This window comes from Galeopterus variegatus, unplaced genomic scaffold (genome assembly GCF_000696425.1).
Source record: "Galeopterus variegatus unplaced genomic scaffold, G_variegatus-3.0.2 Scaffold1106, whole genome shotgun sequence".
NCBI classification, from domain to species: Eukaryota; Metazoa; Chordata; class Mammalia; order Dermoptera; family Cynocephalidae; genus Galeopterus; species Galeopterus variegatus.
The window spans coordinates 419,598-432,865 of record NW_007727217.1 but is presented as its reverse complement, the minus strand read 5'-3'; the positions used below and the strand labels follow the sequence as shown (position 1 = coordinate 432,865).

Genomic DNA, 13,268 nt, shown 5'->3' with positions numbered 1-13,268 from the left:
CTATTATCAATGTTAAAAGAAAAATGCCAGACTTGATGAAGACAGTTGTAATGATATAAGCACACACTGATAATCTTTAGAATATGCAAAGAATTTCTTGCAAATTGATTGAAAAGAATATGACAAACAGCAAGAGGAAAAGAGGGAAAAAAAGATATGAATGCACAAGAGAGGAAAATGAATAGCTTATAAAAATTAAATGAGCGAGTGAGTCTCATTCAAAGGACTAGCAAGAGCAAAAGCCTCAGGTGGAAATGAACTTAGCATGTTCAAGAAATAGAAAGGCCAGGATTGGTTTAGGTGGTTCAAGGGAGAACAGGAAGAGATGAGGTCAACGTGACAGGCAGGAACTCTATCATTATGGATGCTGTCAGTTAGGCTAAGGGATTGAATGGTGTTCTGAATGTGATGGGAAACCATTAGTGGGTTTGAGCAGAATAGAGACCTGCAACAATTTGCATTTTAAAATGATCACTCTGGCTAGCAAGTATCCATTGAAGGATGGAGCTGTAGAAACCGAGAGACTAGATGCGAGCCTGGGTGACAGATTAGGGTGATTTGTCTTGGAATAGCAACCATGAGGCTGTGAGAAGCAACTGGAGTTATATCCTGAAGTCAGAAAGGATTTTGCTTATGTTATAAATGGGTAGAGTTGGAGAAAATCAATGACTCCTAGGTTTTTATTTGGAACGATTGGCTTGATTAATCATGCCGTTTAGGAAAATGGGAAGAGCTGATTTGTGGGGAGAGTGAAAATGACACAAAGTTAATATAACTTATCTTTGATGTTTAGAACAAGCACTGTTACCTAAATTGTAAAAATATAAAACCTGGAAGAAAAAAGATGCTCATCAACCTCAGGATGATGGTAGATATAAGAGTGTAAGAAAAGGAGTAAAAGGGCAGAGAAGGCTTTACTAGTATGAATTCCAGTTTATATTAATTTTATTTCTTAATGTAGAAAAGATGTGAAATAAATTTGGTAAGATATTGACATTTATGGAATTCTGGCACTTTCCTGTTGTCTATTTCATTATTCTACGTGGTTTTCCTAAATTCCATTATGGTGGTATCCATTTACTTTGAGAATTGTAGCCAGACTTGTAAGCCTGGAGGTGATGGCAGCTGGAGAGGGTGGGGTCAGATGGGAGGTGGAAAGACACAAAAGATGAACTGTGTGAGCTTTGTATCAAAGAATAATAATCACACAGAAAATTGTGCCTACCAAAACTGTACAGTTCTATATATTTTCACAAACTGATTGAACTTTAGAATACTTTAAACATTTGCTCCTTTTCCTGATTTCTGCAATATTATTTTCATGTACCTTATTTCTGTATTCAAAGCCATTACTATTAGTGTTTTGTACATTAGATAATCATTTATATTTACCAATAGTTGCAGTTCTGGTGTTCTTCTCTTTGACAATTTCACTTGGGTTCATCTCTCTTCTGCCTGAAAACTTCAGTTTAGTATTTCTTTTACTGAATGCCTATGGGGATAAATTTCCTTAGTTTTTGTCCAAAAACATACTTATTTCAACTTCCTAGTAATCCATGTACATAACATATTCCACTGATCTAGTTTCATGTTAACTGGAATTTTCACCTAACCTATGACCCCAATCTTTATCAATATGAAGAATTAAGATTTTCTTTATGTGCATTTATATCTTAATATGGAGTAATCACTGACTAAGGTTTCGTTATAGATATCTAAGTCTCTTGCCTTCCATTCAAAATATTTAGGCTTTCCAAAGAAACAGCTGAAAATGAACCCATTATTCCTGATCTTTATTTTTTTCTCATTTTTTTTTTTAACATTTGAGTAGCATTTGACTCTGTTCCATTTTCTTCTACAAGTAAATAATTCTTCAAAATATTTAGGCTTTCCAAAGAAATAGTTGAAAATGAACCCATTATTCCTGATCTTTATTTTTTTCTCATTTTTTTTTAACATTTGAGTAGCATTTGACTCTGTTCCATTTTCTTCTACAAGTAAATAATTACATATCACATACTGTGAAATGTTAGGAGTCCAAAAGAATGGAAAGCTTGTTTTTTGTCCTCAAAATAAATATATTTGTAGTTCAAGAAAGACTTAAAAAAATAATAGTTCAAAGTTGTTACAGGTGTTACAAAAGTATGTATATCTATATAAAAACACACAAAATGTACATGTAATTATATATAATATATTATGTATACATGTATACATATACACACACATATGAAATTTATAATTGGTGTGAAAAGGAAAGAGAAGTCAATTCAGCCTTGCAATGAAGTTTGAAAAAAAATTATATTAGGAGATAAGGCATAAATAGTTTGAAAAAAAAATTTATTAAGAGATAAGGCATAAATAAGGGGAATAGACAAGTTATCCAGGTATGGTTTTTCCTGATATTTTGGGGGAATAGGTATCCTCATTTATGACCATATGATTGTCTTTCAGGCAAATGAGCAATCCTCTTTCCTGATGAAAATATCCACTTTCATTTCTCAATTTCTTTTTATTGTGGAAAACATAGAAAATTAAGTCAAAATGAATTTTTAATTTAGTGATTTATGGTTATATTTCAGAGGATCTTTGTACTCCCTGATACTGCATGTAACATTGATTTTGTATTTTATACTAACGCACACCCACACCCACATATACATAGTTATTTTTCTAGGATAGCGTTCATAGCCTTCTTTTATTTTCTCATTTCAGTCAATGTCTCAAAAAGTCCAATAAAGGTAAAGATTCAAACCTCTTTTCCTCTTTCTCCTCCTTGCTGATAGCCCCTCAAGACTGCAGGCAGCTGCCTGGTACTTCTCCTTTGGGCATCCAGTCTTGTACCTGTCACTCTACAGTTTTCAAGATGAGAGCATTTCTAGAAGCCTTAGAGACCCAAGAGCTTCAAAGACTGCCTCTGTAGCAAAGTCTCCCAGACATTTAAAGTTTTAAAATACCACAATTAGAATTTTCATCACTTCTTAAATTTAGTTTAGCTCAGTTCAGTTCAAGAAATATTTATTTAAATGAACTCCTCCATGAACACTTATCCTTAGCACTCACCTTCCTTTGATACCTCCTGTTACTGTGCCTTTCGTGGTGAAAAGGAGGAAAGATTCTCAGCTGCTTGTATAGCCCTTTAAAAAGAAGTGATCTTTCTTTACTAATTCTTCTATAATCTTTTCTCACCTTATAAACCAAGAATAAATTTCTCGGGTTTAAATACTTTGCATTTACTTAACAACTTCTTAGACATGTATGTACTTATATCCCTATATTCTGAATCCAAACTGCTTAAGGAGATTTCTCTAAGTTGTGGGGAGAAATAAAGTGTAAAATTGTTTGATGTCTTTTTCAGACCATAAGGAGATACTTTTCATAATTCAGTAATTTTCAAAAGTATAAAAAGATTCCAGACTTCTAAAAGAATATGAACCTTCTCTAAAATATTTTTCCAGTAACTTTCTCTACAAAGCATAAGCTATTGTATCAGAAAGGCTATGTCTATTATGTATTTTACATACCACTTAAGGTCTTGTAAGGTTCTTTAAGTCATGTACTGAAATGGCTGGTCTTTGAAGCAGTTAATGCCTGTAAAATATATTTTTTTAAATTTCTGGTCTTTGAAGCATATAATGCCTGTAAAAATATGTCTATAAAGAACTTAAATCATTGCCTTTGCTGCAATCTTGGTACATTTGCCATGATAGCAAAGAAATACGCAAATACCCTAGTTGAGATACTTCAAGATGTGAATTAGCAGCATTTCTAGCAAAATACCATCTAGTATTTTAAAGCACTCTTTGCTAAGAAGTCTGACATGTTGTAGGGTCTTAAGTAATTCATACTTACTTCAAAGAGAGCCCCTAAGGTTCTAGGACCATCAAGATTAGACATTCCAGCCAGGATGGGCCATAAGCACAAGGCCAACCTTCAATAGGCTGCAATCTTAGAAGACCAAATGGGAAGAAGAATCCCTAATTATTTAATCCAGACCCCACTAGGGTTTTTCTTCTTGGGAGACATCACTAGGCAACCTGCCAAATATGGAAAACAAACCACTTCATTTGTTTCACCAGGCACTAACCTACGCAGACATCAGGGTCTTTAAATCTTCCATACTTGCCTCTGGCCCCAGAAAGAAATTGTTCAGAGAAGTACTTATCTAAATCATATGGGGTATTTAAATTATTATAATTGTTTTTACAATCCATTCCACTGATAAGCTTTATTTATCCTCCCCATTTCTATTTTAGAAGGAAGAATTGTTTCATTGGGATTTATAAAATTGGACTATATTTTCTTATGTCATTAATTTTGAAGTAGTGCCCTGAAGAAAGCAAACTACACTTGAAGGATGATTTTCCCTATGTTATTCTGTAAACTTGACATATTCCCATTTATGGTTTGCCACCCTTCTCTTTTTTATTTTCCCAGCCCCAACAAAATGAGTAACTACTTATTTATTTCTGACCAGATTGTGTTTGCTGGCTTTTACATGCTTTTAGCTGCTTTCTGATGCTGGGCCATCTTTACCAGTATTTTTTATTGGATGCAAATTTATTTGATTCAATGCTTTATTTTCCCTTTGATATTATGTTACTTACTGGAGTAATTAGAACAGGGTGCTAATGTTGATGCCACCAGAATAGCATAGCAGATTTGCCACATTCTGGATTTTTTTTTAACAAAGTATCTCAGCTATTTGAAAGAAAAGCATAAAATTATCACTGTACACTGGAAAATCTATTCAACAATTTCTGATATTTTTAGGTTAATAAATGTGGAAAAAACCCCAGAAATTGTTAAACTCAGGTTGTGAATGTTATAGTCCTTGTGATTCATTCATCAAAATTTACCTCTCAAAGAAATAGTCTAACCATTACAAATACAATTCTGGTATAATTCTACAAATATAATACTAATTTTTCTCACTCTCTTTTCCCAATTTGGGAAATGAAACCAAATACAAACAATTACTAATATCTAAATGCTACCAATATTCTAAATGAGAAATAATCTCACAATATGAGGACACTTCAAAAAGTTCATGGGAAGATTTGCATTATCTTTTAATTTATTTTTTCATGAATTTTTTGAAGTACACTGTATAAGCAATATAAATTCTTCTGAACTACTAATCCTTTACTGGCATCATGACAAATAAAGATTTTCACTTTCATTAAAATTGTTCTTTATTTTTGTTCTAGCCAAGGGTAAAAAGATAAGGCAACATCTTTTATCTGTTATCCTTCTGGTAACAAGTCATTTAAACTTCCTATACTTTGTAGATAGATGCTTTGATTGTTTCTTTTAATATTTTCTCATTTAATGTGAGAAACTAGAAAACAAAAAAGAACTGGTATTAAGAGGTAAAGATCTGCTAGGTCCTGAATGTTTGTGTCCCCCACAAATTCATATGTTAAAATCCTAAACCTCATGGTGGTGATATTAAGAAGTAGAGCCTTTGGGAGATGATAAGGCCATGGGAGTGGCACCGTCATGGATGGGATTAGTGCCCTTATAAAAAAGGCACCAGAAAAACCCCTTGCTCCTTCCATGGTAGAGCCTTTGGGAGATGATAAGGCCATGGGAGTGGCACTGTCATGGATGGGATTAGTGCCCTTATAAAAAAGGCACCAGAAAAACCCCTTGCTCCTTCCATCATGTGAAGACTCAGTGATAAGGTGACTTCTGTTAGTAATGGGTCCTCACCAGACACTGAATTTGCTGGTCCCTTGATCTTGGACTTTCCAGCCTCCAGAACAGTAAGAAATAAATTTCTGTTGTTTACAAACTCCTCAGGTTATGCTACTTTGTTATAGCAGCCTGAACAGACTTAAACAAGTTTCCAGCAACATAATCCCTATCCTAAAGTGTGATCTTAATTTAACTTCTGTGTGATCAATAATTGATTGGATCTCTGTTTCCTCTTCTTAAAAATAAAAAAAAAAGATGGTCTTAAGTGAGATAGGCCATAAGACCCCTTTTAGCTCATAAACATTTTATACAAATATCTTAAGATGAGTACCTTATAATAAATGTTATACAATTATCAGAAACCTGCCACATTTCAAATTACCAGACATGTATTAAATAATTTGTAGTTAAAATATTTCTTTAAATTCAAAAGATTGTTTAGTTTTATATATTAAAACTACTCAATATAACCAAATAAGTTATAATTAAGCATATATGAATAAAAAAGTTAAATAATATGAGAAGGACATTTAAATGTGCAGTGCAGTACCAGTTGTTCTATTTTCATTAGTTGTCATGTATCTTGCCATGTCCTTTATCTGCTTGTGAATTTACAAAGAACACAGCAGGTTGTGAATTTTTAATAGGCTTTTCTCAAGGAAAGAAAGGTCAGTATTAACATAATATTCTTCTTAAAGATTTGTGGCACAAATGTTTCACACCACAGAACAGGTGTTACTGAGGAACTAAAGCCACAGTAATCTAATATTTTTTTTCTTATGTTTAAAGAAAACTGAATGTCTCACATAATAAAATAGTACAAGACAAATCAATATAAAAGTTATTTCTCTCAAAGTTGATGCTGTAATTTTTTTGGCACACGATCTATTGATCCCACTTCCCTGCAACATAAACAACTGATTTTGTTCAATTAAATGTTTAATAAATCCAAGTATTGATACCTAACATCCAAATAAAAAAGGGAAGAGTAATGAGAAAACTACAGCTATATGGACTGACCCTTGTCTGATCATGACTTAGTAGATGAGCTGGAATGGAAAATAAAATTGCATCACACTCACGAGGCATGAGGGAAGGAGACAAAACCAGGGCAAATATGGAGAAAGTATGCAAAGGAAAGATAATTAAAATAGTAAAGAGAAAGAAAAAGATGAAAGTGATGCTGGGAGAAGGGTGTGAGGGCCTGATAGTCTGCCTCAACCCACCCCAACTTCTTACCAGGCTCTTGACTCCACCGCAGGAAAGAATTCAAGAGCAAAGTCACAGTAGAAAGTGAGAACAGGTTTAATGTAATGAATAAGTGATACAGATTCCACAGAGAAAGTTTGGCCTGGCTCCAGAGGCTGAGCAGGGCCCACACCTAGTTTAGTACAAAAGTAAGAAACAGACACTTAAAGTTTAATACAGACTGCAGGCTGGCTCAAGAGAGTGAGCAGCTGCTTTCTGAAAGTAAGTTTGATACAAAAAGAGAGAAAAACACACTCGGCAGGCAGAATGAGCGTCCCCTGAGAGTGAGCAGCAACCCACCTTCTGCTGGGATTCAGCTTTTATAGTTTCACTATTTAATGAATATTCTGTTAAGGGGGTTGTTCCCAGTCATGTAACATAATCTTGCACATGCTTAGTTTGTCTCCTTTTTGGAGCATGCTCATTGGTCAAATCCCATCACATGCACCAGACATATTCAAGAACATTCTGTGCTTTTTAGCACCTCTAGTGGAAGGTCATTCAGCTACCAGGGTTATATAACCCTTCTCTAGTGAGCATGCCCAAGCCACTGGATTTGCATAAGCCAGCTCCATGAGTTAGCAAGTTCCTCCTGTTGGTCCTGAAAATAGGTTGAACTAGCAACAGTCACTTTGCTCTAGGTGAGGACGTAGAGGAGGGGCCTGAAAGCTGTGTAGAAGAGGGGCCTGAAAGCTTGAGGAATGGCTCCTAACCTAGAGGCGTGTTCTGTAACCCAAGCCCAGGGAAACTGAGTGCCTCCTATCTCAAAAGGAAGCCGAGGCTTGAGACTATAATTAAAGGACATTGTCCATTGATCTCTTTCCATAACTGTTAGAAAAATATCAGCATCAATAGAAACGTAGAGGAGGGGCCTGAAAGCTTGAGGAATGGCTTGTAACCTAGAGGCGTGTTCTGTAACCCAAGCCCAGGGAAACTGAGTGCCTCCTATCTCAAAAGGAAGCCGAGGCTTGAGACTATAACTAAAGGACATTGTCCATTGATCTCTTTCCATAACTGTTAGAAAAATATCAGCATCAATAGAACTATTATTACATAATCTGGTAACCTGTTGGTTTCATCTTTGGGAACAAGCAATTCCCCAAGTCTCAGGAGATGTAGAAATTCATCCTTCTGCATCACTTATTATAGTAAATATGTTGTAGTTCTTTCCTTGGCCATTTCTCAAATATGTTCTTTAGGATTATCTGCCATTAAACATAGGCCAAAGCCGAGCTACTAAATATGGTCACTTTTGTCCTTTATTGTAGTGTTAGTGTTCAGTTGTTTTCCTCTGTGAAAAAAGTGTCCTTTTTAATGCAAATTATCATTAATACAAGCTCTAAGCTCTAACTGTTCAAAAAAATTTAAGTCTGGCTTCTTAAGATGAAAATGTATAAATTTGTAGGTCTGATTTGCTTCTCTTAATTATATTCTCGTTGGAGAAGGTAGAAATCCTTTCATTTTCTGATTTTCAAAACCACAGTTTAACTTCAACCCTCATCTCTTTGATTTCCTACTACTATGTTCAATTTTGTTATCCAACAGAAACTCCCACAGTGTGTCGTCCAATTACAAGATTTAATTTTCACTCTCTGTAGTGTAAGTGTAGGTAAAAATCCTGCTGTGATTTGTATTCCAAAACTGAGCTTTATCAAAATTAAAATCCCACCATCTGAGCAGCTTTTTTTGCATGTCTGATTGGAATAGAACTGGTTTTAATAATTTTCATCTTGCCTTATATCCTTTTCCACCTCATATCTATGTTACTCCAGTATTGTTCCTAAGATGTAAAATTTGTTTAAAAAAATTTCCCAGGTTCAAAACTCTACTCCTTCTTTATCTGGTAGTTTAGGTGTTGTATGCTTAAGAAATCCTCATTCATTCCTCTGGGCTAGTTTAAGGGCTGTCCTATGAATTTCCATTACACATGTGTTTGAATTTTCCATAGAACTAGTATAAAATTATTGATTTGCTTTTAGAAGTAGCTGACTCTTAGGAAAGTAAACAAATATTTCTCTATTAAAATTATTGCATGAGTAGGCAATAAACATCATAATTGCCTACTGTAAACCACAAAGTAACCTGATCAAATGATTGATAATATCAATAATATTTTCTTGAACTATTTTGATTTCCAGACAGAACAAGAAATATGCAGTGCTTAGATCTGCCATTTGGAAAATTGCCACTGTGTTGCACATGCATATAATGGAAATGTTTCCCAGCAACTAGGTGCATTTTCAATTACTAAAAACATCAATCTTGTGACTTTTTTGAGAGTGGTTCCCTGGACAACACAATGATATCTTGCTTCTGAGAGCTTTTTAGTTAAAGGCAGATATTTCCTTTTTTCAACCTTACTTTATTGTTCATAAATAGCTAAAAATACAGTAAAAGCCTATTTGTTACCTGACTTCTTTAACTTTTTCTCCAAAGTACTCATTTGGAGTTTTCTTTACCCATTATATCAGAAATAATGAGCATTTATCCAGAAATCAGAAAAAAAAAAAAAATGGAGTTTTGTCCAGAGTTAATGACTAAATGCTCATTACTACAAACTGTTAACCAAAAAGTGCCCTGCTTTTGTAGACCCAGTGATAACTAGAAATATATTAGATATATATTTATATTTAGTTATTTTAAATATTTTTGATGTCCATATAAAAATGTTTTCACAGTTAAATTCATTGTTATGTTCCCAAAAAGGAACTTTTCTATTAAAGAAATAAAATTCTATTTTAAATAGAAAGTAATCAGTTTAGTATTCCTACAGTTAATTAGATAAAAATGTGTGTTGATGTAAGTAATCTAAAGGGCAAAGAATAGATTTGATTTTTCACATAATTGAAGAAAATTGTTTTCAATTTCTAATTCTCTAAGCTACAGGTCAGTGTGCCTATTCTGATTTATGCTTACACTTTATATGAATATTAAAAAATGAAACATGTCCATGATGACATGTAAGTCATAATAAATACTGTGTAGAACTTAAGAAAATCTTTAGTTTTAAAAATATTTATCAAATAAAAAATAAAATTAAAAAATTTTAAGTGTAATCTTTTGTGGCAAATAATTAAACTGTGATCCTAGTATTGGTTGAGTATTACCACTAAAGAAAAACTTACAATCCTTGTGTTTTTCAAAGCCAAGTTCTGTTCCTCCTCTGGCTAAGTTCCTCCCCTCAGGGTAAGAATTCCATGGGAGGCAGAGATATACCCTTCTGGAACCTATATATCCATTTACAGAATGTCTTCAAGATACTTGGAACCTGTTATTTCCTTCCCAAACATTCCTGAGCTTGTTTTTAGGTTCTACAAGGGTCTCTTTTCCAGGTCAGTCACCCAAAGGCTGGACTAATTTGCTGTTACAGGAACCCTAAGACTGAGGGCTGGCCTTATTGGCATCTGTTGAAAAACAATATAGATTGAATTTACCCATGTCACAGGCTCCTGCGCTAACGTTTGCACTGGGATGGCATGTGTACTGGGCTGAGATGTTCACATGAATGCTTTCAAAGCTCTTTGATGGGATGACTTGATTCTGGAAGATTCAGTGTGGTTATATTACAGGCAAGGGGGCAAGAAACAGGCTTGCCCTGCTCTGCCTTGTTCTAGCACAGAACTTGACCTTCGAGGTTTTTAAGAAGATAGATTTGACAAGGTAGGAGGCTGGAGCATGTTTTATTTTATAGTTTATTCATTTGGTTTATATTTTTAAAATTAGTCAACATGCATTGACTTCTATTCGTACTCTTGCTCTATGTCCCACAAATATTTGTGTGGTAGTCACTGTCTTCTGTATGAAGCAAAAAATGATGTCTGGTGTTTCTAAAGTAAGAAACATGTGTGATACAACTTTTCTTGTCTTACAGTACATAAGATATTTCTAATTTCCCAAAATATATCTGAACTAATAATTATATAGGAGATGGATTTCCTGAACAATAAGAAAGTAAAAGAATTTTTCATTTGCAGAAAAAGATGAGAGAGAAATGTTTACACCAACATATCAAGACTGATGACCTAGGTCTTTATCAGGATTTATTTGCCTGTGAAAATGGTTGTTTACCAAGCAAAGCAAAGAAGGGAGCTTGGTTTATTTGTATTACTTTTTTCCATTTAGAATAAAAATCACATTGATATGTAAAAGGCTATTCCTATTTTTTTAAAGTGCATAGATGAGTGTGATCAAAGTTATTCAACTCTCATTTCAAGAACTAAGACAACTGACCACACTCTTCAGTGATAGGATTTGACAGACTTTTTATGAATTCGTCCGGCATTATGTACCTTTTCTTTTTTTATTTCCCCTAGCTTCATTCAGACCAAGATAAAGGCGATGGATCACTCAAATATATTTTATCTGGAGATGGAGCTGGTACTCTTTTTATTATTGATGAAAAAACAGGTGATATTCATGCCACAAGAAGAATTGACAGGGAAGAAAAGGCCTTTTATACTCTACGTGCACAAGCTATTAACAGAAGAACTTTGAGGCCAGTGGAACCAGAATCTGAGTTTGTGATCAAAATCCATGATATCAATGACAATGAGCCAACGTTTCCAGAAGAAATTTATACAGCTAGTGTTCCTGAAATGTCTGTTGTAGGTAAGTTCATTTATAGCATTTACAATAATATTGAAAAAGTGTAAAAAATAATTATCAAGAAATTCTTTTAAGATTATGACCAATTAATTTAAATCATCTTTTATTCCCTACCATGAGTACATATTTAATTTTTTATTGGGGAAACAATAACTAAAAAAAAATAATAATATTAATGCATTTTATATTTTCTATGGATTACAAAATTAGATTATTGAACCTGTAAGACAGAAAGCATGAAAAAAATAAAACTATAGTTTTCAAGAAAATGGAATTTTCCTTTTTAATGTAAATAAATGGAAGGTGTATTTATAGGATGCATTTTATATTTTCTATGGATTACAAAATTAGATTATTGAACCTGTAAGACAGAAAGCATGAAAAAAATAAAACTGTAGTTTTCAAGAAAATGGAATTTTCCTTTTTAATGTAAATAAATGGAAGGTGTATTTATAGGCAAAAGAAAATAAGACTGCTTTAGTTTCTTTTATTAAATAGAAAATGAGTTGTGGTGTTCTGTTGAAGAGTAAGGTGACTGTGTTTTACAGTTAAGTTTAGGCTTTTGAGTTTTTTTACCAAAAAAAGTTATAAATGGATGAGGTGATAGTTGCGTTAACTACCCTTACCCAATTATTGTACAACATGTACATGCATCGAAACATCAGATTGTGCCCCAAAAGCATGTGCAATTACAATGTCAATTAAAATGATTAAATAAACAAAATGAAATGATAGGAAATTAAAAGCATCAGCAAACACTGATAACATTTTTAGAGATATATATTCAGATTTAGTAGAGGAGTAGGCACTTCTTAAATGTGTACAAAGTTGTTTAAACTGACAAAACAATTCTGGTGTTTTTTGTTTTGTTTTGTTTTTTACTTGTAACAGTTGTAATAGCAAATTTTTAAACTCTGCCTTTCTTAAAAGCATTGTTCTGGGATTATTATTTAATATTTACTTTGCTAAATCCCGTGGACTTCTGGCAATCACCTTACTGTAAAGCCTTTTTAATTATCTTGAACTTTGTTAAATAGATTTTAGTAGTTCATGGAACTTGGGATCATCTTGGATTGATTCTAAATTTAGAATTTAATCTATTCATAAAATTGTATTCTAGAGCAGATGTTAATTATTTTTAGAGTTAATTAGTGGAGAGGGGGAAAGAAGAACATACTTACTCCTTTGTGATTAGATATGCCCTTTACAAGAAACAAATCTATTATGTGAAAATGAATTTAAATATCAAACCTGAGCGTTTGTAAAATGATCCCATTTATTATATTCTGATACACTGTAGCATTAAATACCGCATGCATTAAAATACACCTGTTGTCTAAATACTATGTTGAACTTGGAGTTTACCTGTGGTAGCACTATATGTATATAATGTTCATCCAAATTATATATAAAAGTTTCTTTAAGAGGACATTATTAAAGCCAAAAATCATTCAAGTCTTCAATGAAAACCAGTACCTTTGCTCCTCCTTCTGGTACTGTGCAGAACTAAGCTGAATTTGGATACTTCAGGTACTTCTGTGGTGCAAGTCACAGCTACAGATGCCGATGACCCTTCATATGGGAACAGCGCCAGAGTCATTTACAGCATACTTCAAGGGCAGCCCTATTTCTCTGTGGAGCCTGAAACAGGTCAGGAATAATGTCTGCTAATTTAATCATTTCGTGACATGTATAAGTAGAAAAAAAGATGGGAG

General features: G+C 33.6%; 1 protein-coding gene across 2 annotated transcripts in view; it reads left to right on the top strand.

The window, feature by feature from the left end:
- Positions 1-13,268, top strand: part of CDH10 (cadherin 10, type 2 (T2-cadherin)) — a 148,897-nt gene that overhangs the window by 65,957 nt on the left and 69,672 nt on the right. For both annotated transcript variants that reach the window (XM_008574790.1, XM_008574791.1), the window contains exons 2-3: positions 11,262-11,556; positions 13,084-13,203. In XM_008574790.1, coding sequence (XP_008573012.1) covers positions 11,262-11,556; positions 13,084-13,203 — 415 coding nt within the window. The remainder of the gene's footprint in view (positions 1-11,261; positions 11,557-13,083; positions 13,204-13,268) is intronic.